The 23,182-nt window shown below is 39.9% G+C and overlaps 1 protein-coding gene across 2 annotated transcripts in view; it reads right to left on the bottom strand.

Moving 5' to 3' along the window:
- Positions 1-23,182, bottom strand: part of bach2b (BTB and CNC homology 1, basic leucine zipper transcription factor 2b) — a 97,538-nt gene that overhangs the window by 11,821 nt on the left and 62,535 nt on the right. For both annotated transcript variants that reach the window (XM_063495315.1, XM_063495316.1), the window contains one exon: positions 12,525-14,036. In XM_063495315.1, the coding sequence (XP_063351385.1) occupies positions 12,525-14,036 (1,512 nt within the window). The remainder of the gene's footprint in view (positions 1-12,524; positions 14,037-23,182) is intronic.

The raw sequence follows: 23,182 nt of genomic DNA, 5'->3' as shown, positions 1-23,182 counted from the left end.
TTCTCTTAGCTTGGTCATTCTTGGTCATGACCTCATCTAGTTGCAATAACAATTGCTTCTTTAACCAACGAAACAATCAGAATCCTCAATGTTCAGCATTGAGCTTTAGTTGTTTATAATATTTTTCTGGATGTTGGGTGTCGAAAAATCCAAAGATGACATCGCCGTAGCTGCTCTCGTCCACAAAATAAAGGGAGTATTTGGCAGACATGACCTCCCAAAAACAATTTGAAGTGACAACAGGGCACTCTACAGCTCATGAGAAGTTTGCAGAATCATTGGATTTTCAGCATGTCACAGCAAGTCCTCAAAGCCCCTAGACCAATGCTTCAGCTAAAAAGACAGTTTAAACTACAAATTGGATCTGCACAAAACCCAGAGAGGACAACAAAGACCCCTATTTCAACCTACAGTACAAGAATACTACTGTCAATGGACTGAAGTTGCCAGCCCAAATCATCATGCTTCATGAGCAGCAGACTGCATCTTGCCAACAACAGTGAAATACCTACAATCCCAGAGTGACCCCTAGAACAAATTGCAAGCAAAGAAAGAGGCATGCCAATGATGCCAGAAGTTTCAGTACAACAAAGATGCCAGATCTTTGACAAAACTACATGCTGGAGCGCATATCTGGGTACAGGAGCTCCAGCAATGCTCGTCTACCTGGACCCGGTCACATCAAGCCCTAACAAGATATGTAATACAAGTAAATAAGTCCTTGATCTATAAATCACTGAAAGCAACACATACACATATACATGTTCAAAAAAGGAAAAAAAAATGAAATCAGTTGTATTTGCATGTTATGTTTTCTTGTGGTATACTAAGATCAGTATCTGTGCTATGGTGGATAGCACAGATACTAAAAAAGCCAAGACTCTACAAAATGGGAGAAGAAAGTTTGTGGATCAAGAGTACCTGACCAAATCTCATGAAAAGAAAGACTCATACCAGCATAAAAAAAAACACTTAAAGAAAACGGACTCCGTTCCCAGATGCTAGGGCTCAGAGTGTTTTTGTCATTTACATTGGCACACCTGAGCCAATGGAGGAAAAAATGAAAAAGAGGGGAGTACCTTCAGATTGTCTAGGCGTTAAGAGCAACGTGTAAACTACAACTACAGGGAAACTGAGATATCACTCCTGGGAAACAGCAGGTTTGACATCACGCCAGTGCTGATAGAGCTACAGCAAGTAGAAGTTACGGGGATTTCAAAGAAACAAAGACACTAAGTGAGTGTTCCCTGTGTCTAACTGACACACCAATCAAGAAGGTTCAAAGATTGTAATGTAATCTCAAAGAACATGATCACATTTTCTGCTGTAATTCCCATGGTTTCATAGACCACATGGCCAGGATGGAACCAACAGTTGTTTTTTAATATACACTGTTCTGATTTTTATTGCTCAGAGACAAAAGTCAGTGGTTGTTAGACTAGATGATGAGAATGGTTAACCTTTCTCATCATCTAGTCTTTTAAACCTTTTTATGTGGTGATGACATTTTTTCCCACTATTACTAAACCTAATAAAACTACCAAATGTATTAGTTCTAATGTACTATTCGGATAGAAGTCTACTCAGATCTATGTGGATCCTAAGTGGAAGTAAATATACATAACACTCAAAACTGTCACCATCAAAAAAAGGGAGCTGTAAATATAAAGGCAACAAAAACAAATCCTTAAATTCAAATACTTGAAGAATTTGTCATCATACAGTTGCATGCATAACCACTGTAAAAAAAAAAAAACTAGCAACTGTCAGTGCTACTCCTCAGCCTCCTATTAGCCATATCTATGGTATTAATTTCAGAATTCTATGTCACCTTGTTCTCAAGTTATCACACTCACAAGGTTTTCGGAAAATTTACTCTGACCTTGAGATCACTGAGATTTGAACGTGTCCAGGAGCTTTAGTAGATGCACCTATGGTATCAATTTGAAAATCCTTGAGTTATTACAATCATAAGATTTTCAAACAACTTGACCTCTGACCTTTGACTCTTATTTATTTAGTTTTGAACTTGTGTAAGATTTTTTTTGTAGATGCACCTATAATAGATGATGTTACATTGTTCTCAGGTCATTGCATTCACAGAATTAGGTGCCCACGCTGTCCGCCCAGCAGGGTGACAACAATAACTCATTAGCCTTTTATGGCTGTGAGGTAAAAATGAATACATTGCCTACACTAATATTTCTTTTTTTAATCATGATTAGCTAATAAACTGTTTATCAGCAATAAACAAAGGAGAAATGACAATTGCGTCCTTTCTGTTATTGTAGGGTCTTTACCTCGAATATTAAGCATCTTGAGGCGACTGTTGTTTTCAACATTCATTTGGGGAGAGCAAGAATCAAGGATTAAATTTCAGGCATTACGACTACACATGGATAAAGGGGGGATGTCTGTGCTTTGCATGGAGGATTAGCACAGAGAAGCACAGCTGTGCATTTTGACTCACTGGTGTAACCCTAATTGTGAAGCATTTAGATCAAAGTTAAATAAATATACCTTTCCAGTCTTTATTGAGACTGGAGATAAAAGCTTCCAAGAACTTATCTACCTCCACTGCAACATCTTCAGGCATCTAGTAGAAAGAATCCAATAACTTAAAAGCTGAAAGAAAAGCATGATAATTCCACTGGGTGGCATTTGACACAGTTTACCAGTAAAAATGGATCGATGAGTATTTCTTCACCTAAATGTATAGTATTACATAGTTTAAGGTTAACATGGAACACCTGACTGTTTCCTCAGGAAACTTAAGACTGCAAGTAAGTGAAAGTACTTGGATATCATGCCAGTCTGGGACAGAATACTTAAAAAACTAACTTTCGCTTGTTTGTTCATTATGAATACTATCACCATCTCGTTCTACTTAGGGGCTGGCAATGAGTTTCTGGATAAGAATATTGGCTTTCCCTCTTGAGAGACTTGTCTTTTGATATGACTTATGAGAACCCTCTGAATATCAAAAACAAACAAACAAACAAACAAAAAACTAATGAACAATAAATAAATAAACCAAAGGTGGACACAAATGAACTGTAAACCTTCTGTATAGTTATTTGACTGATGTAATTGACGTTTACTTTCTCTTTGAAAAAGTTTATAAAAATAAAGTAAAAAAACTATACAAAAATGCGGAAGAATGCCTTTAATGTTTACTTATTTTAGAACTAGACAATAATATATATCGTGTAGTTCCTAAATTTGCACTGTTTATTTTCTTTAATGATTAAAAAAGAAAAACAGTTTCAAAATTTTAAAATTGAACGTAATTTAAACCCCACAACAGTTAACAATAAAATCTTTATTAATATCTTAAAACTTGGTTTTTGTTACACATCACGAGATTAATGAAGGATTACATTTTAATTTACTAGTAATTTTGAAATTAATCTACCAGGTAGACCAGCGGTCCCCAACCCCCGGGCCTCGGACCGGTACCGGTCCGTGAGTCGTTTGGTACCGGGCCGTGAGGGTTGAGTCTCGGGTGTGAAATGTATGGTTTTCAGGGTTTTTATCGGTTTTCAGCGTTATTTTGTTATCATTTTTATCTTGAACACGGTTTTCCTGGGCCTTTTCACATGTGTTATGAATAAATCTTCTTTTTTTCGGTACCGGTACTAGTTTTATTTTGTTGTATTTATCCGCGACACCTTAAAGGCCGGTCCGTGAAAATATTGTCGGGCATAAACCGGTCCGTGGCGCAAAAAAGGTTGGGGACCGCTGAGGTAGACGATTCTCTCTCTGGGTTTGCTTGCTGTCGGCCAGTTTCTAAATCTGACCACAAGATGGCAAAAAAGCCCCACTCCACACGCCTGAGAATAAGCGACTTGGTGAGATTTCAGCTCTCTGTGCCTCATATTTAACACACAGCACATCCTCAGCAGATGGGGCAAAGGTGATCCAAGAAAAGAGTCCCCCTCCATCTGTCCCCTAGTACCTGGAAGTGTGCCAGTTTGACAGATTGAGAGGGGCAGTGACTTGTCAACCTGATCTAAATCAGTATCAGGTGAACTGTGGGTGCATGAGTATCTGCACTACTTAGCAGCAGTCCTCTTATGCTGCAGAACAAAAGAATTAATGTGCTAAATACATCTTTAAATAGGCCAGGAGAATCAAATCCAGAAAGCCACCAGAAGCTTGGTCCCTGATATGACAAGAAATCAAGGTTGTATCTGTTTATTCTCGTTCTCTCAGTCTGGAGAGCCACAATAAGGCAGCCTCTCTCTCTTAGGTGATGGCAGACCTTACAATAAGCATATCACAGGCAGATCCACCCCAGTGGTATCTGTCTGCACCAGAGAGCTGTAGCTTTAGGCAGTGAGGGAAAGAGAAGAGGCATAACAAAGAGCCAGAGGAATACAGCCAGAGAGCTTGGCAGGGATGAGAGGAGTTGCAGCTCTCCCGTTCTCCTCTCCCGTTCCCTTTCTCTCTCTGTGGCTTCCTCAGTGGAGCACAGGAAGAACAAAGTCAAACAAAGGAGGAAGAGACTAGAGAGAGATGCAGCTCCACGCTTCTACTATACTTGGCTGATGGAGCTCCCTTGAGACCTTTGGACACTTAGATGACTACAGACAGAGGTACGGCAGAGGCAGCTCACCTCTGTTTCTCCACCAGATTGTGTACAGCGGTGGCTGAGGCATCACCTGGTGGAAGTGCTGCACTCAGGGGGATAAAGCACTGTGCCTACCCATGACAGAATCAAAATGACTTCTCACTGAAGAGCAAATTTAGATCTCAGTCTGTCTCTAGGAGAGGAAAAAGGTTTGAGTTTCCTCATTAGAGGTACAGCCCTCTGAGCTGCCAGGGACCCTCATCTCGACTCGACATCTGCATGCAGACACATGAATAAATAATGACGCAAGCTTTCAAGGCCACACTCAGCTCTGTGTGCTCCTCCAGGGCACGACAACTCCAGCCTCAAAGAAAAAACAGACAGACCTATGAAACATCAGGAGCAGCCAGGTTCACACAAAGCCAAGGGCAAGATGACTCCTCGTCTGTGATTAGAAGGATTATGTACCATAATGTGGAACGGACTGATATTTATATGTGGCACACAAGCTATTTAAACTACAACCCTAATTTAACGATTTAGTGAATTTTTCTATGTTCTTTGTATGTAGAATCAATAATTAACCTGACATTCATGTCTTTAGACCGTGTGCTGATTACTATAGGATCTTTGGCCAAAACAGGCGAAGAAGAACAAGAGGAAAGGGGATGCCATGACCTTGTAATACTTTCTTTCTCGACTACTCACTAGTACACAGGGGATGGATAAATATAACCACTCCACCGCACTAACGAGTTCAGCAGCACAGCCGGGATGACAGAGTATGCTTCAGCCATGGTCATAAATTCACAGCCAACTGCTCTGGATTTACATTTCTTTGCAGCTCTCCTCCCCACCCTTAGTCTACTTCTCTGGGTCATTATGCTGGAAATGGGGTACAGAGTGAAAAGTAGGGCTCATCTGTTATCAGCAGCAGTGCGGTGCCAGGCATGGGCGACATGTGCTGTTAAACAATAATTGATGTTCCAGTCTCAAATTCAGGATACAAATATTACTTAGGTGATGCTTTCGACTAGAGAAGAGACAAGTTCTCTCACAAATTTGGAGCTTCTGCACACCATGCACTAAAATTTGTCTGACTGCTTATACTGTTGTCTTCAGTGCAACATCACCCTCTCTGTCTGCTTCTCTGAATATGAACAATCCAGAACATGAAAACAGCAAGATGAACATGACTCAATGTCTTTTTAATGATGTGAAATGAGGCAGATGACAGATAACAATGAGCAGGTGGGTACTTATGTCAGCCTAACAATACTGCCATACAATTGCTGTTGTTTTTTTGTTTTGTTTTTTCCATTTGCTGCAGATCAGTATCAGTCTCATGCCAGTGCCTTCAGTGTAAAGCAGGATGTGGTAATTGACTTTTTTAATGTTGCAATGTTGAAGCTCTTCATTTGAACAAACACCTCCAACTTCTTAGAGAGTTAACCAGTTCTGTGCCTGGCCAATGACAGAATGATAGAAGAAGACAATTACTGTCTGACCTGTAATATTAAACTGCATTTCCTTTTGTCTCCACTAACTACAGATGTTGCCATTTAAGCTATTTGATTCAATTTGATGCAATTTCATTCATATAGTGCCAAATTACAACTGCCACCTCGAGGTTCTTTATATTTTCGGGTAAAGACCAAACAATATCAGTGGGAAAATCCCAACATTCAGATGACCCCCTATGATGAAGCAATTGACCACAGTCGGAAGAAAAAAATCCCTTTTAACAGGTGAACGTGAAACATTACACACGCTAAAATGCAATCAGTAGAAAAAATTAGAATTCTTCATTGGTGTGAGTTGTTTATTTTTCCAGAAATCTCTTTGGCTGTAGTGATCTGGACTGAAATAATAATGTCTGTATTAAATACATGGGCATGACTGGGGCTCAGGAGGAAGAGCAATTTGTTGGATTTTATCGAGAGCTCAGTGGTTTGGTCCCTGCTTTGTTCAGTTACACTTTGCAGGTCAAAATGTGAATGGGCAAGATACTATACAACAAAAAAATGTCCCCAACATGTGTGTGTGTAGGAAGTTAAAAAAATGCATAAGGTATAGGATAAAGTTGATTTGATTTCTTTAGTTTCAGCAACACACAGGTACCATGAGGAGACCTGCTAGCCAAGCTTGAGTGGGACACCTCGATGGATGATCCACAGTGGGACAGTTCACTGTGGTCTGCGTTCCACCTGCAGAATCCACCACAACCCTCACTTTACTCCCACACAAATGTATTTGCTCTGGAAGTTTCTTTAAAAGCTAAAGCAATTTCCTAAAATTGTCTCTAGTTGACACCTCTGGCATAAGTCTGTGTAATATTTGCCTCTCATGTAATCCAAATTAAAATTGGATTTTATACTGGAATGTGCAGTTTATAATTCTGCATGTGTTTAATTAATCCCATCTCACATGCTTATAAATTAGATTGTAGAGTAGAATTTCCCATGCATGCCATTAGTCAGCATTTAATGAAGATCATGATAATGTTGAGACATTCACTGGTAACTGTTCTGCCCCACTCTGAGCACTCTGCAGTGCCACTGCAAATTAAAAACAATATCAGACATTTAACTGTCAAAATAATGAGTTGCAGAGTAAACAGATATAAAGAAATGGGTTGGCAAATAAGAAAAGTGTGTCAAACTTCATCACAGAAAATCCAAAAACAAACCTTGTAGTACTTGACACTATTACTGGGAATGTGGGTACAAAACATCACAACACTGGTTTGCCAGTGGCTAAAAAGTCAACATTGCAAGAATTCTGCAGATTACCATTGGATGCTAAATGTCTCTGTGCTTCCAGGACTTATGCCTCAAAGACGAGAGTCACTGGAGTCATTTCTGTGTCCCAGACAGCCCTGTGTTTTTAGATGTATTGCCCCTATAAAGCACGGACTGGAAAGCAATAAACAAACATCCTCCTAGTTGAAACAAGGCTCTTCCATTTTTGCCTACTTAGATGTTCTTACCATCATATTTCTGATTCCAGTACAACATTAAACTATAATTCCAAAGAGTACTTTATTTCCAGTTGATGCTACTGTACTGCCTACAATTGCCTGGAGATGGTAAGGTAACAAAGGCACCAGTTACAAAAATTTAATGTGGCATCTTATTCATGTACTGGTATCACTATTGCATGCGCCTAAAAAACAGCTCCAAAGCTAACATTATGAATGGCAAATCTTTATTTAGACCACAGCCACATCATATCTAGACTAGAGTAAAGTTTCTTTGGCATTTTGCAAGGGGAGCGGAACTGATATTAAGGTCTGTGCATTTCCTGTCCTATTTTATGTGTTGCCTGACAGAAAAAAACATCAATGTGCTGATGTATCAGGACTACTTCCTTATTCCTCCCACTAGCTCTGAGATCAATATTTGCTCTGCTGTGGCCAGACTATACGCGAGAATGAGCTTTACGCCCACACCACAGCCAGGAGCTGGAGGTCTGACAGCTACAAATACAGGAGACAAACTGGGGTATTAATGCTGCTTGCGCCAGATGCATGATACATGCTCAGCTTAGATAGTGCTGCTAGTGGAGATTTGCCTGCACTGTCATAAGCAGGTAGGACTGTGGCAACCAACACAGCATTAGCTATAGATTTGAGTGATCGAAATTCTCAGGTCTCTTTATTAACTCAACTAGTGACTAGTCGCGTGGTTCTGGCACGCCTACTGCAAAAGAGCTCAAATCAAGACCACTAATGCGATTGCTGCCAATAAATGCAACAATCAGTGACACAATTTCATTAATTAAATATGCTACAAATCTGGCTATGTTCTCCTTGTGTTTGTATGGCTTGTCTCCAGATCCTGGAAAAAGTGAGTGGTCCTGTGAGAGGCTGTCAGGGGTGTAACCTGCCTCTCGCCCTGTGGCAGCTGGGACAATTTTGTCATAGATGTTTAAGATCGAGCTCATTTTAAACAGTTTGTATTATGTTTAGTCTACAGAAATGCATTATATCTCTTAAACGATATGCTTGTAGCGGCTGTTATGTGTGGGCAACAGCTCAGAAACACAAGCCTACATCTTGATTTCAAAAGTATTTAAAAATACATTAAAAAAATTATCTTTATCATTTATTTCAAACATCACAGTTGAAATAAATCTATTGTGCCCTGTGTGATGTGGTTATTACACAGGACACATTATTAATGAAAAAAGATGGCAGTGTAGTAGTGAAACTGCTAGTTAAACTTTGTATATTTGGTCAATCAAGATATTTTTCAGAGACATGCATCTTATACTTTTGCAATTTTTAATTGATGTTAATTTTTTTCGATTTCACTAGATAATAACTGCGTGCTTTGGTTACTCTGATGGTGACAGAGCGCCACTGGTCTGTGGCTAGTTGTGTAGTGCGACTTAAACAACGCCGTACACTGTATGTTCCAATTTACCAACTGGAATTGAAATGTAATCTTTAGGCTGTTCTTCTGGTTTTATAGCTCAGTGCTGTAAATTAATCCCATGTTACAGTGGCATATTTAGCAGGCCCTTCAAAGGCCCATAAATCTGATGGTAGAGGCTGGTATGCATCGTGCAGTGAAGGTGATAACTACTCATAACTGCCAAGCTGCTTTATCTCGCAGCTCTGTTTGTGCAGCAGAACAAAATTCTTTCCACAGTAAAGCACAATCCTGTCATGTAGCTCCAAACCTTGCAATGCACCATCTCGCTCTGTGAAATGAATCACCATGGCAACACTCCACTATCTCTCTCTCTCTCTTTTTGCTCTCAAGTTCAACAAAACCAATTCTGCCTACACTTCAAGCAAATATCAGTGAATGTCATATCATAAGACATGTGCTCTTTTGGAGCCTCCTGGAGCCAAAAGGTCATAAGTTCAAACACTGGAGCGAAAAGACTGTACAACCCAGCTGTCTGGGGAGTGTGTCACAGCTTATTTGAGATATGTACAATTTAGTGCTATTAACAGCTACTAATCAAAGGTAAAAAATAAATAAATACAATACAATACAACAAAATATTTAGAAAGAGACACTTTGGAGATGCAATGTTTTCACTTAACACTTTCAGCAATGGATGCATCCATCTATTCTATCCTGTTTATCCTTATCAGGGTCGTGGGGGAGCTGAAGCTGGAAGAGATGGGGTACATCCTGGACAGGTCGCCAATCTGACAGACAATCATTTGCACTCAAATTCACACCTAACAGCAATTTGGAATTACCAATTAACCTAACTCCTAACATGCATGGCTTTGGACTGTACCCAGAGCCACGCTAACACGAGGAGAACATGGAAAAGGCCCTGACCACACAGTGGATCTAAGATTCAAAGCGAAGATGGAAATTTTGCTTGTAAAAAACAGCATTTTTAGGCCATAAAGTTTTTCTCTGAGAATTGATTTTATTATCTTTCTCTCAGATGGGAAATCTCTTCCATGTTATTACACCAAGACTGGACTTTTTCTGAGAATTAAAGAGTCTATCAATGATCTTTACCTGGTAAACAACAGTTGTCTACATTTAGGAGTCTGGTAGACTGAGGGTGGAGGATGTGAAGGGATGGGGTGGGGTGATTAGAGGATTTGCTGTTATGCTTGTCAGCACTGTTGAGCTGTGTTACGGCTCCATCATGAATGTCACACCTACTCACTTCCAACTCACTGCAACCCCAGACAATTAAAAATTTACTGACACAGGACATTGTAAAGTAGTGGTTGAAATTACTTTGCAATATGCAAAGCTTGGTAGAAGTGTGGCCAAAGGGGGCCAGGTGAGGGTCTCTCACTAAACCTTTACTGTCCCCTATCGTTATCATATCAGTACCATATCATATAAGTGGGTAAAATTACAGATCAGACAGATCTATAAAAAACTATTTTGTCCTTACGTAAATGAAACTATAACAAAATAACAATTCAGTTTTAGCCTTTGGGGATGCACAATAGCAACTGGCTCAAGGCCCCTTATAGGTAAAGACATTAATACAGAGAAATCCCCAACAATGGGAAGACCTCCCTAAGAGCAAGCACTTTTAAATTTAATCTGGATTAAACAGGGAGCAAATGCAGAGAGTATGGGAGAAATAAGCTCTCTCTTTCAAGTCCCTGTCAGTACCCTCACTCTAGCATTTTGGATCAACTGAAGGCTTTTCAGGCACTTTTAGAAGCTCTTGTGCTTGTTAATAGCAGATGCAAAACAAAATATCTTTAGTTTTGAATATGGACTCCCTCACATCTGCCTCAGTGTTAGCAGCACTGGTGGTTACTCACTAGACATTGGACGTCGGCTAGATGTGCGGATCTTGTCTATATATTGGTTCTGTTGGACTATGACCAATTCTGGACATCTGTACAACATCCAAACCAGGTCCACAATTTGGACGTCCAAACATGGCCCAACTTTGACGTCAGTATGACGTTAACCATTTGAACTTTAGACCAGGCCATTTTTTTGGACGTCATCTGGACATCCATGATAGATGCAGGGAATTTACATGATTAGTAAATATAATATTTTTTAATTCACAAATATTAACAATGTTGTTATCAACATGATACATATGAATATGGATTATTTATAAACAAACACAATTTATTATGTGTTAGCCTGCTAAATTATTCAGTACCCATGTTTCTTTGTTGTTGTTATTTTACATTTTCCTGTTTGTCTTTAACTGGTTTATTTTAATTAATAGTCCAGTATGAACTGGACTATCTGCTCAACAGTCTTTGTTGATGCACACATTTTTCAAGCTGCCTGTGAGAAGCTGAGGAGATTTCTATTTGAAACCCACTGTGGAGCTGCTCACTTTTGTTTTTAGCTCAGAAGCCTGCCATATCTTGGAGATGTCCGCTGATTACACCTTTACACATAACTGTTTCCGTACAGAAAACATGCCCTCCTCCCTCTGGAAACATGGGACTACAGAGCCTATAGAAGCAGTACAAAAATGACGTCTAGAATGAGTCTGTTTGACTTTGAAAAGACGTCCACAACCACACTTTAGCCCGTACACAGAGGTCGTACAGATGACAACACTAGACCTTCAAGAGATGTTGAAAAAAACAGACCTTGCCTGGTGTTACAAAACAACCCCTTCAGTGGACCAAAATTGGACGTCCAAAACTGACTTATAAAAGATGTCACTCCAATGACAGCTCTAAATGTTAGACTCATGACACACATCTCTGAAAATGCATAAAATGCATCTTTAATATCAAAGCACGTCTAGGTCGGAGACTGAATGATTAACTAAAGGCGGCAGCTTTATTGCTGGAGAACGTTCGAACATAAAATACAAGAAAACTAAACTAGGAACTCAAAACAAGAAGCTCAAACTTGAAAACCGGGAAACAGAGAACCAGAAGCACGGACAAAAAACACAGCATGGTGAAGGTACAATGCAACAAAGGGCAAGGGAAAACACAGGGCTTAAATATACAAGGGAGTAAAGAGGGAATGGGAAACAGAAGGGAAACACAGCTGAGACTAATCAGACATAACGAGACAAGGGGAAGCAAAACTAGATACACTGACATAGGGCACAGACTTTCAAAGTAAAATAGGAAACACAAGACAAGGACAAAGATGCAGACTAGACACTGAGACAGAGACACGACTGACTGGGAAGACAGAAGGAACATGGAGACAAGAGTGACAAGACGAGGAACACGAGAAAGGCAAAGTAACAGAAATATAACACAAGCAGAACCAAAATCCGTGAATAACAATAATCAAAGAATACAACTAAAACACACAAAACACTGGGTCACAGACCCAGTACCGTGACAGTTTGTGCTGCTGTAAATCTTGCTTGGAACATTCCTTTTACTACACAATGATTTAATGACTGCTAATGGAGAGCAGGTAAATGCAGTATAATTAGTGTTGGTGGACTTGAGTATAATAGCTACACTCTGTGTTAGATGTGAAAAACAATGTTTTATACTCACCTCTGATCCTCGCTCCTGCACGTGGCAGGACTCGCTGTCTCCCTCTGAAAAGGAGCCCGACTCGTCACTAGAGTTGGTGCCATAGGACTGCTCACATTTGATCTTGGGCCTCACCTGGTTAAAAACAACCTCCCCTCCCACACTTTGCTCCTGCTGGTCCACATTGAGACAGCGAGCCACATTAGAGCATGGTGAAGAAGAGAACTCAAACTGGGGCAGGCTGCAGGGAGACCCTCCGCTGCCATCCTCTGCGTAGGAGTATGAGGAGCAGGAGCTGGAAGTTCTGGTGCGAGTCTCACAAGGTGGTGAGCGCGGGCATACTTTGATTGGCACTGGGCAGCTGGTGTTGGGCCTAGGGCGGCACAGGACTTGGGGCTCAGAAGAAGTGGTACTGGGACAATAGGACTGGGAGGTGGGTAGGGAATGGCTAGCTCCAGCCCACAGCCCCTTTGTCATGTGCTCAGAGAGCTCAATCTCCAAAGAGTTCCCAACAGGGTAGGAATGCGCTGGATTTCCCAGGCGATTGCAGGCCCCTGAGGAAAATATGACACTGCGGCGGTCGATTTCAACTTCCTGTTTGCAAACCCCATCGCAGGAAGTTGATTTGTGGGACAAACTAGCAGGAAAACCATCCACCTCTTTTGGGGATGCAACAGGTAGAGCCACCTCCCCAGTGAAAGGGCCTAAGTCTTTTTTATGATCTCCCTGAGAGTTTCCTTTGTCCTGGGGGCAGATAAGTCTATTGGCGAATAGCTGCTGTGATGTGTTGGGCAGACTGGAGATGTCAACTCCTTTCTTGAAGAAGGCTCGCAGGCAGGAAGGGGACTTGGGTCTCTTGGTTCTTTCTACAGATATAGGGTTATCCATCTCCATGGCTGTTATGACATCCGTGTCCCTGGTGTCCTGCTCATCTCCTGACAGGCACAAAGGAATGGCCTCTTCCTCTGCCTGTGGTTCCACTTTGATCTGTGCCAAAGGCAGTGTGCCCTGATTTGCCACTGCCCCACTAATGGTGGTCTCCTTTAATGTGCTTGGAAAACCTGAGGTACTGGTATGTGAGGAGGAGTCATTATTGTGCTTGTTGCAAGCCCACTGGTATTTCCGGTACTTGGGGCATCGCGGCAGATCCGATGCTCCATGCCGATCAAAATCTGGTCGGCTATCTGTGAAGTTACCAGGCATAGCCATCGTTAGCCGATCGTTGTCGGGGTCTCGACACGAAGTAAGGGCATCTGCACAATGTCGGGCCATGGGGGAGGTGGGCCTTTCTGCTTCTGATTGCATGTTCTCATCCTCCAAGTTATTTGCTTCTCCTGCCACCTTGTGGCAAAGCAGCAAGCCGTCCTCCTCGCTGCGCAGCTGAGCTTCCAGGAAGCGAAAGCATGAGTCCTCGAGGTTGTGCATGCGCAGGAATTCAGCACAGCGGATGACCTCCTGAATGTTTTCTCTGCTGAGTAACAGCTTAGCAGTGTAGGCAAACTGCAACAATGGGGCGAATCCTCTGGCAGTGACCTGCAAAAAACAGGGAAATTGCCAGCATTACTATCAGCGCAGCTATTGTTCAGAGCACTTGGAGTGTGGTGAGACAAACTGACAGCTCCAATGACATACAAAAACACTGCAAAGTACTGGTTAATCTTTTTATTGGGCCAGCACTGAGCATTCTATACAGCAGTAAAAGAAGATCTGGTGCTATACTGGACGTAGGTACGTTGTGTCCATCTTTGTGTTCATAATACCAATCTGTGGGACATTCCAGCATCAACACGTCTGCTCCACAGTCATATAGAGTTGGCTTTGTCTACAGTCCTGCTACTGCTGTATTTGCAAAATTCTTATTTGCAGTGAGATGTATAAACACATGCAGTGGTTTATGTTTAGTTACCTATTTTTACCCTTGACATGAGAACTATAAAACAAAGAGATAGCTGTACTTCAAAGCTATATGATAGTAATTCTTAAAATAATTAGCAATGATCTTCACAAACTGAACAGTAAATTATAGCGAAAGTTTTAATATTGATAATAAATTAATACTTTTTGGATGATAATACATAAGAAACACTTTTCCTTTCACATTTTGTATGATTTCCGCCTCTTCCCATTGTCACTATGTGGCATTGGCTAATAGAGGGAAGCTTTCCATTCCATGTTTGTATACTTTATGGAGATCAGCATCAGATTCACACTAGGTTGTGTTCAGCTCTTTGCTCTGGCTCTACCAACCAATTCCTGCAGGTTTATCCCAGGTTAGGTTAGGTACACACAGGTTAGGTTACTTCACTGGTGACAAACAGTGAAGGGAATGAGATAGAAGCTACCTTTGAGTGTCCATTAATGTAAAGTCTTTCTTAAAGGATTTAGCAGATGCTTGTAGATGAAAAGCATGAGTAACACAATATGGGTTTAATAAGCCCAGTGTTTAGTTGTTTAGCTGTCTTTGCTGGGGGAAGCAAGAAGCTGAATTACCCATGGTATTTGGTGTGCTAGAATAGCAGTAGCTTCCAAAGGTGCTGCAGTCACTGTCAGACACCCCAGAGAGCAGCAGCAACAATCTGTGTTTTATAAGGACTGTTGGGGAAACTGCTTTGACTACCAGTGCCTTAACACTTCACACTGGACTGGTTTTTATGTGGCACTTTTCTACTCTTCCTAGCATTCAAAGGGCTTCTTACAACACGCCTCATTCACGCGTTAACACAAGAACCTTTTTTTTTTTTTTTAGCTTAAATGCTTTCTAATATTCACACACATTCACGCTCCGATGGAAGCATCAGAGAGCAACTTGGAGTTAGTATCCAGCATCTAAGGATATTTATTAGCAGAGTGGAGCAGCCAAGGTTTGAACCACCAACCCTCCGGATTTTGGCTTATCCAGGTAACCACCCTGGGTTTTCCGCACTACAAAGGTGGTTCACTTCTTACAAGGGTAGATCCCCATGGATTTTTATTCTTTGTTTTTTTTTTTTTTCTGTTGGCGGCGAACAAATTTATAATAATTTTATTGTTCGCTATGATCCAAAAAAATGACTACTGTACTTGCTGACCTCACATCAAATTTGTACTAATTTGGAACTTTATATTTAGTCTTTACTCTCAAACCCTAAAACAGCACATAGTCTGCAAATGAATGAAGAAGAAAATAAAAACTAAAACTGTCAGGAGCCCGTCATGTTCAGAATTTGGATTTAAAATCAGCTGAAAGAACCAAATTTTCTATGATTCTTTAAAAAAAAATAACAGTATAAAAATACGTTGTTGAGTCGCACTTTACCAAAACCACAAAGTGCACTAAATGTGGTATATTAATGCTGTGTTCTACTTAATTCTACTTACCTCTTTCATACTCCTGGCAACAACAATACAGCAATACCTAACCCTCCTAATCAGTCACATTCATTTCACTTTGATGTGCGACAAACTGAGGTGATTTCCATGTCTCTTTTATCAGACTGTGGGACAGTAAGCTTCAGTGTTTCAGTGGATCCACTTTACATTTGCAGAGCACTTTACATCACCCAAGAACCTAAAGTAACTAAAGCTGTTTATAAAAAGTAGTTCAAACAACTGTAAGAATATCAAATTGACAATGTACTTGTAATGTAAACTAGATAGATAATATAATACAATAAATATAATATAAATATACCAGCAAATAATGCCACTCAACTGAGTGTATTTCAGACTAAAAGAAAAAAGACACATAAAACAAAAATATTTAACTTTAGTTGTTCATTATGTCCATTACTCAGTTAGCTACTCTGCAGAAAGTAGTCCAAGTAGGAGCACTGTAGTATGTATATGTACATATATCTTGAGCTCACTTGTTGTATGGAATGAAGAACATACAAACTGCCATGTATCGGGGTTTTTATCAGTCCAACAGGTACGAGCCAGCAGAACAAATGTCATTTGAACCTAGAGAGAGTCTTACTCTTGCTTTGGATTATTTCTTGCTATACTACAGAGCAACATATTCATTTACAATTTAAGAACTTCCTAGAGTTTTTCTAGAATTTTCCACTGCTCACTACCACATAGTTTAAATTAAAATCAGTGATTTCTTTGGCACACATCAGTGATAAATCAGTAACTATTTTAGGTTTCAGGTTCTTAACCAAGGACACTTTAGCATATAGACTGGAAAAGGTAAGTACCTCATGAATTACAGCACAAGTATGTATTTTTTTTATTAGTGGGCTATACAAACTTGTAATCAAATGTAATCAAACCTGTAGAAAATATAGAAACCATACTAAATAAAAAAATCAAATGTTTTGCTGGACTTAGTATTGTATGTTTGATTCTTTTCTGTGCTTATTGCTTAGATGGTCAAGTTGGTGTATTCCCTCCGTGCTTTCAATTTTGTTTATTTAGTTTCAGTGTGTTTATTTTATTTACTCAGTGTTCCTGACTTTTCCTTCTACGTCATTCCTCTATGCTACGATTAGTTTTGTGTCTGCGTTCTCCTGTTTCATTATTGCTTCTTGCTTCCTGTTGTATTTTGGTGCCATTTGTCATTTTTGCAATGTGTTTATGGTAAATGTATGGGTTCTTATACTTATACTTCTCTACTCAACTTGAGACCACATTAATCAGACCACATGCCTAATTAACCCATTCATAGCGATTTATACAAGCGCTTTTTTCTACACCTATTTGCTTTCTATCTACATTTATACTCTGATAAAACCATTGGGGAGCAACTTGGGGTTCAGTACCTTGCCCAAGTATACTTTAGCATGCAGACTGGAGCAGTCAGATACTGCACTGCTTGTTACTGGTTTGCGATTGATGACTAAATTTTATATTTAAAAAAAGATTGTAATTAAATGAAATACAGTGTAAAATGTTTATTTCATCATTAAATATATTAATGTAGTGTATGTTTTAAATTAAAGTTTATTACAGGTTTCCAAAAGATAATCCTTATTTGGGATTTTATGGAAGTTAGATTTTGACTATTATAACAATAACATTTCATCTTTCATGGATCACTCTTCCTTAATTAAAACAAGTCTCTCCTACGACTAAATGACTTCACATTGTACAGCTCAAAATTCTTCTCCAGAATTTTTAGCTGCCTTTTCACGACTAGAAATATATCCCAGTTGGGTTTCTGACTCAGCCTGTGTGACACTATTATATAGAGTTCCAATGTTAATGTCAATATTATATGAATAGAATTTATGCAAGTTTGACTTGCATAATTAGTTTAACTGAGTTTCTCTGTTGCTGTGACATGATTACAAATAGTCTTGTTTATGATTGATAGATATAAGTGTTTAGAATATGAATACCCATTACTTAGGTTACACCAATAATTTATTTTTAAAGTTTTTTTTTTTTTTTTTAAATTATCACAATTTTCTGCAGAAAAAGCACTGACCCAATGGTAAAAATTAGGACCAATCATTTAACTTGGCGGCTCTGCAGCTCTTAAAGATACATGACCAGCTGTCACAAAGTCAGTATAGTAACACATTAAAGCAACACCTGGAGTATTTTCCATCCACCTGAGGAAGCCTCTACTGAGAACAAGCGCAAATACAATCAAAAGAAAGATACATATACAAAAGATGTGTGAATTCTATAATATTTTAGTTTATCTGGTGACTTCTAAGACAGGTAATGAATGATGGTTTATCCTTTTCAAAAAGAAAAAAAAGGTGTCTGCTTATCAAAACTACGGCACAATCCCAGAGTTGTCACAGAAGTTTCAAGGGTCCTCAACACTGGATTAATGTAAACAGTTGGTGTAGATGTAGTAAAAGTTTTAATAGTTTTAAGAAACAAGAACACATTAGTCAGGATATACCCTTAGTTTAAGAATATATCCTGTACCTGCAGGGTACAATGCAACTGCGTCTGGAAGCTATCCCTGTGTATCCAGTCTCCAGATGCCTCTGCTGCAATGCGCCTTAAAGTGGGTTCCTGCTCAACAGACTTCTGAGCACAATCACTGACATCAGTCATTGTTAAAAGCAAACTGCTGATGCTGTATCTGTGATGGTGAGTGTGCCTCTGCTAGAGTAAGTGTGAGTGCGTTCAACTGTGACAGATTGGGGTGGAGGGAGGGGCTTTGACTAGACTATCTGCTAATAAGCACAGCACAACTAATAAACAACATACTTCTGTATTTATCCAATAATGAACTCCAATAATGACAGACTGTGTGTCTTTTACACTGCTACCGTTCTTGTTGCATCTTAAATCATCTTGATGACAGTGTGTTAATTTCTGCATTATAAGGCTACTTTACAGATTTATTATCTTAAAGTCACAATTCTGTAGGATAAGAACTTATCTGCCGTTGCAGTGAGATAATTACACTTGTAAAAACTTCAAGGCAACAAAAACAAACTATGAACCCTACTCAAACCTCAAAAAGTAAAATAAAGTGCTGTATAGATGTATTGTTAAAATGCTGGTGTACCTCCACTTTTGTGCTTGCTGTCTGCTCTGGATGTGGCAGGATTGATTTCACTTTTGGCCAAATAAAAGGCCAGTTTTTTGTTGGAACAATCTGCCTCTTGTGTCCTGCACCTTTAAACTCTGCACATCTGCTGTGACAGTGGCAGCCTAAGCGAGGCTGAGTGGCCGGCCTGCTGCATTAACAGCAAAGTTGCTGGAGGAAAAGTGCTGAGTGAACTAGGAATCTATTTTCAGCTAGTATCAGCAGCTGCTGCCTGCAGGAGCACATCTTTATGTGTGCCCTGCACCATATGTGATTACTCCACTGTTACAACCAGCACAGCCACCTAATGAAGGAATGTGTAAAAGGAGCAACAAAGGATGGAAGGAGGGAGGGAATAAATACTGAAGGTATATAGAACTAGCACAGAAGAAATGAGATAAAGAGAGACTGTTACTATTGGTAACTACCTGTTAAAGGGAGAACAGTAGGGGAGGGAAGAGAGCTTCCTTCTCACTGGTGCTGCTAGCAGCTGAAAGTCATGGTAAGTGTACAACTTAACACAAAGAAACAAATTAATCAGTGCAACAGATTGGGCCCATTTTAGGGTAACAGCCCTGCTCTGCATCAGAAGCGGATAGATCATACATTACAGGGCAGAAAATTACAAGCAGTGACAAATCATACACACACGGACAATTCACATGGCACCTTTAGGAAACCTGCCAAATATCCTTTCATAAACAAACAATAGTACACCGGCTCTCTCTCCTTCTGCCCTCACCCAGCACTTGCACTTACTTTCCTATAATTTATGCAAATGTCCTCCAGTGAATTCCTGCATGTCATGCATGTTAATGAGGACATGGCATAGCATCACAAGTTGAGTGTTTCCCCTGCAAAAGAGAAAAACACTCCATCTCTATTGGTGACAGTAGCTTTTGAAGGAACCTGGCATTATTCTCTGTGTGCTCAAACAAACAGTAAGAAGCCCTAATGGAAATGAAACAGGCCCTTTACTGTACGCTGAGATGACATAAGATAAGTCTGAGAAGTGGGAAATTTACCTTGGAGATGGAGCACAAAGCTGCAGCATAAACGAATACAATAAAACTATGCTTGTACCTTGCTTTTAATTTCACTACCCCTTGTCACATTATGAGATTTAGTTCAGCTGTGTCTTGTTTTCCCACTTCCCCTGATAGTCTGCTCAGAGATACTGAGTACAGCATCTCTGTAATGCTGAGACAACTGGTAGTATAAGGAAAGTGTCATCCTCAGTGGCAACAGAAGCTCAGACGTTCCTGGTGCTGAGCTGTGGGGAAGTATACCTCCCCTGACACTGGATTAAATCAGATAGTGTATGTCTAATCTGCTGCTAGTACAGATTACAGTACAGGCCAGACACTGGGAGGACATGACCTCACCTCCACTGTTTAAGACACAGCAAAATTGTGATTATAGCATTGTTTTCTACAAAAATGTAGAAAACCGAAATAAAATGCTAGGAACATGACATTCAGCAAATGTTGTTTATTCACCATGCTTCTATAGAATATTTGCTTAGCCCAAACTGATGGAATGCCTGGTTATGGAGGTTAAAAACAAAGACCATAAACATGGGGATTATACTCCACTACTCTCCCTGGCACACTCAAAACAGCATCTTAGGAATGATACGTCTTTGGTATATCATTTCTAGCCCTGGCAGAGAAATGGCCAGTATAGCTTTAGTCGCTTTGCGCGTGTTGCGGTGCAGTTAGGCAGTATTCTCCTGAACAATAGGTGTCGCCACTCTTTGCTACCACTAGCACTTTGTCCCGTACTGCCTGGCAAAGGACAAAGGACAAAGCTGTTGCCATATAGACTACTTCTGCCGGTTGTGCACCTCTTGATTTTTGTAACTTGACACATTGTCCTGCTGCTATCATAGCTGGGTTGAATATATGAGTTCATGTTGATTTTTACCAGCATTTTAATGATATGTCAATACCAAAGCTCAGAGATTCACAGATTATACAGAGTGAGATGTTGCAGCAGTTTGAAAAGATGAACATTTGTGAATGGTGACACCTCTTGTTGAGGACAATACTGCAGTGGCCACCTGTGGCACAATGGCAAGCTTAGATTGATTTGTCTGGGTGTTGATGCCTCTGGTGGCATTTGAATACAACAGGGCCCAAAGAGAGGCTCCCTGCTGTATCGAGGGGGTTGGGTGAGCACTACTCCCACTGAAGCTCATTCCTGTAAAGCCGCCTCTTCATCTCCTAATCCCCATCTTTAAGGAAGGCAGGGGTCTGTCTCTGGGCTCTTACTACCACCATCTGTCTAACAAGCTATATATGTGATTGTTCAGCGCCGGTGCTTGGTATGGGGCCAGACTGTGTGAGGCACCTTCAGATGCATTTTGCAGATGGAGTCCTTGATCAAGCTGAGTTGGTGGATGGAGTACCTCAAGACATTTTGCCTTGTAAGTGATTTAAAAAAAAAAAGTGTAGGCAACAACAACTGCTTGGTAAAGCTTGGAAAAAGATGATTGAAGAGCTATTTGTAGTCTTATTCATAAGAAGCAAAATCACAGTGGAACATAATGCTTTTCTGTTCCAATAGTCACACAACACTGATTTCACAAAACATCTGTCTTTGCTTTCATACCAAGACAGTCAGTTATTCGCATTGCTGCAAGAAGTTGCTTTTAAGGACCAGGTGAACAAGTGTCATCTTAGAGGTGGGAAAATACTGTAACAACAAAACATTAATGTAATTTTCTAGCTGATCATATACTGGGGCATAATTATAATGCCATCTTGCCATAGGCTACAGTAGAGGATGAAATATTCTATGAATTTTGATGCGTCCAAAACTCTCTCAGCCACAGACAGAGTCAAATTTAAACTACGCAAATTTATAATTTCTACATTTATAAGCAAACAGACGCTGCTAATTCATTTCATTCATGGCTCAAAAATGACAGAACCAGTAATGTACTTGGTATACTGCTTGTTTTGTTTTTACTCTCCCCTTACTTTTACCTTGACTTGCTGGTTAGGTTTAAGTATTGAAAATGAATATGTAATGATGTACTGCACATTATTTTTATTTTAAAATTTCAAATGGTATAATGTGATTTTAGCCAGTGGTTCTTTGGGAGTTTGCATGTGCTGTCCAGGTACTCCGGCTTCCTCCCACAATCCAAAGGTAGCCGGGATAGGCTCCATTGCCCTGTTTTCTAGTGTTCTATAGGTGGAAATGTGCAATGTGTTTTTTGAATAATACCTATTTTTCCCCCAGAATTATAATACTGCATTAATCCCAGAGGAAATGATTCTACCATTCTAGCAGAGGATGGTTTCCATCAATCGACCTCTGGGTTATGGGCCCACCATGCTTCTGCTTTTTTATCCCTATGATGAACTAGAGTCACCCGTGCAAGCCCACAGTCACATTATTTATAGATGAGAGACCTGGCTACTCCACCTATCATTGGCGGTGGACTTCTATAGCTGAAGGAACACCTGACTGCATACACCTGAGTGTCAGTTAAGTGTTGAACACATGTAGCAAAGGTAAAGGCTGCTGCTCACAGTTGACACAGACAGTGACGGTTGAGCTAGCAACTCCAGTGACAGAGGAAATGTGGCATTTAAACTGGAGGCAGAGGTGCCTCAGCAGATTTCAGTCACTGAAAGTAAAACAACAGTAATGTAACATCAAAAAAACCCCTGATGTCACATTACTGGAACATCATGTCTGCAGTGTTAGAGAGATATACTAAAGAAGAACCACAGAAAGCTGTTGAAATTAAAAAAAAATAGATGAACAGACTAAAAAAAACCTGACAAGTGACATTTTGATTTTTTATTGTATACCATTCTATATTACAAATGTGTGTCTTATATCAAAAATACTATAAATACACAAGTTGACAAATAAAGGAAAAACCTGAAACCCTACAGCGAGGGTTTCCTTTATTCCATAACATTGTCTGATGTTTATATCCTTATTCATAGATTCTCCAGAACAAATTAATGCTCATATATATAAGATTATTCATATTCATGTGTTGTCCTGCCATGTTGATTAAATGTGAATAATATACGATGCGTTATCAAATGAAATAAAAAGGGACAAATTCCCAGTGAGACTCACTCTTTGTGGCACATTTAAGACTGCATTTGAAAGATGTTACTTTCTGCACTCTGTGTCACACCTGAAACACAAAGCAGCTGGTACATCATTCAAG

This window comes from Pelmatolapia mariae, linkage group LG15 (genome assembly GCF_036321145.2).
Source record: "Pelmatolapia mariae isolate MD_Pm_ZW linkage group LG15, Pm_UMD_F_2, whole genome shotgun sequence".
NCBI classification, from domain to species: Eukaryota; Metazoa; Chordata; class Actinopteri; order Cichliformes; family Cichlidae; genus Pelmatolapia; species Pelmatolapia mariae.
Note: the sequence above shows the minus strand (reverse complement) of the source record. Positions and strands in the feature narration are given on the sequence as shown.